Source organism: Dermacentor silvarum, chromosome 8 (assembly GCF_013339745.2).
Source record: "Dermacentor silvarum isolate Dsil-2018 chromosome 8, BIME_Dsil_1.4, whole genome shotgun sequence".
Taxonomy (NCBI): domain Eukaryota; kingdom Metazoa; phylum Arthropoda; class Arachnida; order Ixodida; family Ixodidae; genus Dermacentor; species Dermacentor silvarum.
In genome coordinates this window covers 132,155,665-132,161,031 of record NC_051161.1, presented here as the reverse complement: position 1 = coordinate 132,161,031, position 5,367 = coordinate 132,155,665, and the positions used below count along the sequence as shown (strand labels likewise).

The 5,367-nt window shown below is 44.9% G+C and overlaps 1 protein-coding gene across 1 annotated transcript; it reads left to right on the top strand.

Annotated features, from left to right (window-relative positions):
• Positions 1-690: 690 nt before the first annotated feature.
• Positions 691-1,623, top strand: LOC125947721 (uncharacterized). Its single transcript, XM_049672974.1, has one exon. It carries the CDS (start codon positions 691-693, stop codon positions 1,621-1,623), a length of 933 nt encoding a protein of 310 aa, XP_049528931.1.
• Positions 1,624-5,367: the final 3,744 nt, after the last annotated feature.

Sequence of the window (5,367 nt, the reverse complement as noted above, 5' to 3'; positions counted from 1 at the left end):
ATCTTGTACGCTGAGAAGGAATGCTTGACGGTGGTGAACACCTTAAAAAGTAAATTACAAACAAAACAAAAGCCGCTTGGGCATAACAGTTTTATTGGGCACGCCACCGCAACTATGCTGGTCACGAGAATGCCCTTTTTCATGCAGGCCGCGCTATTTTTGATCGTCACGTCAACGCCGTTGAGCTGTCAAGGCAGCTGTTGCGACCTGGACCATCACTGGGACGTTTGGCGACAAACCGACAGCACAGTCAACGCAAGTGACGCCGGGCCTTACGCGCTGCCTCCAACGTCGGACCGTTTCCACATCTGGCAACCAAGTGCTACGCTCTGTGCAGCCGCTTCGGATGGTCTACAAATACCGCCACCATGCTGCAATCACTCGGGGCACGCCACCGCAACTATGCTGGTCACGAGAATGCCCTTTTTCATGCAGGCCGCGCTATTTTTGATCGTCACGTCAACGCCGTTGTGCTGTCAAGGCAGCTGTTGCGACCTGGACCATCACTGGGACGTTTGGCGACAAACCGACAGCTCAGTCAACGCAAGTGACGCCGGGCCTTACGCGCTGCCTCCAACGTCGGACCCTTTCCACATCTGGCAACCAAGTGCTACGCTCTGTGCAGCCGCTTCGGATGGTCTACAAATACCGCCACCATGCCGCAATCACTCGGGGCACGCCACCGCAACTATGCTGGTCATGAGAATGCCCTTTTTCATGCAGGTTGGTTACTTGCCTAATACTAATTGCATTCGCTCTGATAACGCTTTTCTGCTTGCGGTGTCGTGCCCCACTGACGCCATCGATTGCTTTCGGAAATCAATGTTCATATTGTGTTACCAGTGTATCAACGCCTATGTCGTTTGCCTTCTGTTAGTGTTGGCTGGGGACGTCGAATTGAACCCAGGACCCGATGGGAATAGTAATCCTCAGCCGTCCCTTGAATCCATCGCTATGGCCATATCCCGCATTGAATGCTCTCAGAATACTGTGTTAAGTGAACTAGCGCTGATTCGCGCCGCTCAGTCGAAGGTGGAGGATTCGATTTCTAGCCTTTCCTCGCGAGTCGACGCCCTAGAAAAAATCGCGGAAACAAATCAGTTAAGTTGTACAAGCTCTGTAGCCGATCCCGATATGGCTAAACTTTCCTCGGACATTAAACTGCTTTCGAACAAATGCGACGACGCCGAGAATCGTCTTCGACGCACTAACTTGCTGTTTTTTGGGATCACCGATAAGCAAGATGAAACGTGGTCCCAATCTGAATCACGTATCACTTCATTCTGCTCCCAGGAGCTCGATATCACCATTAATAGTCATGATATTGAACGTGCCCACAGACTTGGCCGCTACCAGCCAGGAAAGAACCGCCCGATTATTGTCAGTTTCTTGAGATTCAAAGACAAAGGGCAAATTCTGTCTGCCAGTTCAAAGCTAAAAAATTCGCCGTTTTCAGTCCGTGAAGACTATTCTGCGCGTGTGCGCTTGGCAAGGAAGAAACTTTTTTCGTATGGTAAGCAGAGTACTGCTTTTTTCAAAATCCGTTTTGATAAGCTTATTATGAACAACAAACAGTTTGTGTACGATGCTGGAACTGATTCTGTAGTCGAGCTAAATTCATAGCGTTCACTGCATGCACCTAAGTCTTTGGTGCACCACCCTTTGGAAACTCCCAACCACGCAAGCTCTATCCCAAGAAATAAATCTGTATCAGTTTTACTAACCAATATCCGAAGCTACTTCCCAAAGAAAGACGCTGTCGAAGCTATATTGGATGACAACAGCACTGATATTGCCATCTTTACTGAAACTTGGCTCACACCTGATATTTGATAATCACGAAATTTTGCACGAACAGCAGTCTTTCGCTTTTTTCCGGCGTGACAGATGTGGTCGCCGGGGAGGTGGCGTGATGGTTCTTGTTAAGGGCACCCTGGTTTCTTCTACGGTTGCAATGAATAGTAAAAGCGAAATCCTTTGTGTAAACATTTCATTGGCTCATCGCGCCACTATCATCATTGCCTGCTACCGGCCACCCGATTCTGATCGTTCCTTCATTGACGACCTAAGTACCATTCTACTTGATATCAAAAGCCAGTTTCCCTGCGCTAACCTCATGGTTTGCGGTGATTTTAACTTTCCAGACATTGATTGGGACAACCTAACTGCATCTTCACGTCATTCCAAACATTTTTTGGATCTTATTCTTTCTTTCAACCTCGCTCAAACTGTCGGAATACCAACTCGTGGTAGTAACACCCTTGACCTTGTCCTTGTGTCAAATCCTGAGCTAATTCTGTCATTGTCATCCACCGACGGTCTTAGCGATCATACGTTAGTGTTGTTCAACCTCGCAATTTCAATTCCTTCGCGCCAACGTTCAGTAAAGTACATTCGCGACTACAGCAAAGCAGGTTTTTCCAAAATTAATGAGGAAATGGCCAAATTTCTCCAACACTTTGAACAATCTGCTCCTAATAGGTCTATTGACGAAAACTGGTTTTCGTATAAAGAAAAAAATATCTCTTTAATGGAATTATATGTACCCCTCGTGTGCATTCGCGGCGATGCCGGGAAACCGTGGTTTACAAACTCATTAAGAAAATTATGTAACAAGAAAAAGCGGTTGTTCAGGGAAGCCAAGAGCTCCAATTCAGCACTAAAATGGGTAAAGTACTTAGAGTGCCTGCATAATTATACGAAGTTGCTGAGGAGCACGAAATGGCACTTCTACAACAAAGACTTACTTGACATGTTCCGAAATAACCCCAAAAAATTTTGGACTTTGTTAACTCCCAATCGTAGTGGCTCGCTTAACATCTCTTTATCATATCAGGATGGTTCTGTCGTTCCGAAGGAGCTTCGTTCTGACGTTTTGAATGCGTACTTCACGTCCGTTTTCACCCAGGAACCAGCTGCTAATATTCCTATACCGCTCAGCTCAAATTTCCCTCAAGTGCCACCAGTTGGTATCTCGGCAGAAGGAATCTAAAATAATTGACAATTTGAAGATATCCAGTGCCCCTGGGCCTGACAACATATCAGCTAAAATCCTCAAAGGCACAAAAGTAATATCCAGTCGCGTACTACAGATCATTTTCACGCAGTCTATTTCTAGTGGCCAAATCCCGTCCGAGTGGAAGGTTAGCAGAGTAACACCGGTTTTCAAGGCAGGAAGCCGCTCCGATCCGTCGAATTATCGTCCTATCTCGTTAACATGCATTGCATGCAAGCTTATTGAACATATAATTTATTCCCACGTGGCAGAACACCTGGATAATAATTCCTTTTTCTTCAAAAACCAACACGGCTTTCGGTCTGGCTTTTCGTATGAATCCCAACTTTTGAATTCACGACTTACCTGCACACAAACCTAGTCTCATCCTTTCAAACTGACGTCATTTACCTTGATTTTTCTAAGGCTTTTGACCGTGTTCCCCAGCAGCTCCTCATGACTAAACTTTCTTGCCTTTCACTTGACCCGCTGATATTTTCATGGATTCACTGCTTTTTAACTGATCGTTCGCAGTACACCGTCATTGAAAGTCCTCCTTCTGCCTCTACTAACGTAATCTCCGGTGTCCCTCAGGGCTCTGTTCTTGGCCCGCTTCTGTTCCTAATCTTTATCAATGACCTTCCTGCCGAAATTTCGTCATCCATTCGTCTGTTTGCGGACGATTGCGTTCTGTACCGACGTATCTCTACTATTAACGATCAGTCATTGCTACAGGATGATTTAACCTTAATCCAAAATTGGTGTTCGACTTGGCTCATGCAGTTAAATGTATCAAAATGTAAGTTCATGCACGTGTCTCGTAAAAGATCTAACCTACACTTCTCATACACGCTAAACACTACCGCGCTATCACAAGTGGAATCTTATAGGTATCTAGGCATAGAAATAACAAGTAATCTAAGCTGGTCAAAGCACATCACGTCGCTTTCTGCAAGCGTCTCTAAATCACTAGGTTTCATCAGATGATCACTCACTTTTGCTTCGCCCACGGTTAGCCTAATCGCATACGAAACTTTCATCCGTACCAAACTTGAATACGCTTCCCCTATCTGGAACCCCCATCAAGAGTACCTAATCCAGGCGTTAGAGGTAATACAAAATCGAGCTGCTCGTTTTATAACGTCCAAATATGATTCTCGGTTGAGCGTTACTAACATCAAAGCTTCGATTGGTCTAACCTCCCTAGCATCCCGTCGTAAGATAGCAAGTCTTTGCCTTTTTCATAAGCTGTATTATAATTTTCCTCATTTACGTGAGTGCCTAATTCAGCCGCCCATGAGATCATCACGACGCCTTTTTAATTGTCACAGTGTTCAACGCCTTCACGGTTCAACTAACGCTTTCAATAAATCATTTCTGCCGATCGACTGCCATATCGGATTGGAATGTACTTCCTGATGGCATCGTCAATGAAACTAATTCTGTAAAATTTAAACAGTTATTATTACACCAGTGTTGTCCACAGCCCCACTAGTAAGCCCTTTTTTTCGGCTTTCTAATTTTCATGTGTTTACTGTGTTTACCTGTTTTTGCAACCTGTATTATTGTGTTTTTTTGTTTTTGTTTTTATGTGACCCGAGGTTACCATTTGTTACCCCCCCCCCCCTTATGTAATGCCCCATCAGGGGCCCGTAAGGGCAAATAAATGATGATGATGATGATGATTCCTTCTTTTGCTCTTCACTCTCCTTTCCACTGACGGCTCTCCGCTGTTTCGCATTCGCCAACCGCACGCTGCATGTCAGCGCGGCGGCGTATGCTGGCCGGCGCCTCCCATTTCACTGCTGCATGCTAGCGGTTGTTCTCCAGGAGTTGGTTGAACTATAGGACTAAGTTAAACCCAATAGAGTTCCGAACAGTCAATGTTGCCCGGTAACATGAATAACGGGCTCCAACTGCACTCGAAAGCGAAACTTGAGGTACATGCTAGCAGTTGTTCTCCAGGAGTTGGTTGAACTAGAGGGCTAAGTTAAACCCCATAGAGTTCCGAACAGTCAATGTTGCCCGGTAACATGAATAACGGGCTCCAACTGCACTCGAAAGCGATACTTAAGGGTATATATAGTGGTCATATAGGCGCCGATATTGAAAATAGGCATTTATAGACATTAACGGCATTTATAGGCACTATAAAAACACCATAAAAGCCCTTCTTAACTTCTGATTCATGCTCATATATCAAAGTGGGGCGATAGGAGCGCAAGGAACAAAATAGAGATTTGCCTAAAATCCGGTCTCTAATTATTATTCAAGCACAATAGCAGCATTCCCTAAGTTTATTGTTATACGAATTGATAACCTATGCTCTTCTTGTTTATTACATAGGGCACGATATTCTTCAGAATTAGCTT

Coding starts and splice junctions, on each gene's coding strand:
- LOC125947721 (XM_049672974.1), top strand. CDS start 691: ATGCTGGTCATGAGAATGCCCTTTTTCATGCAGGTTGGTTACTTGCCT.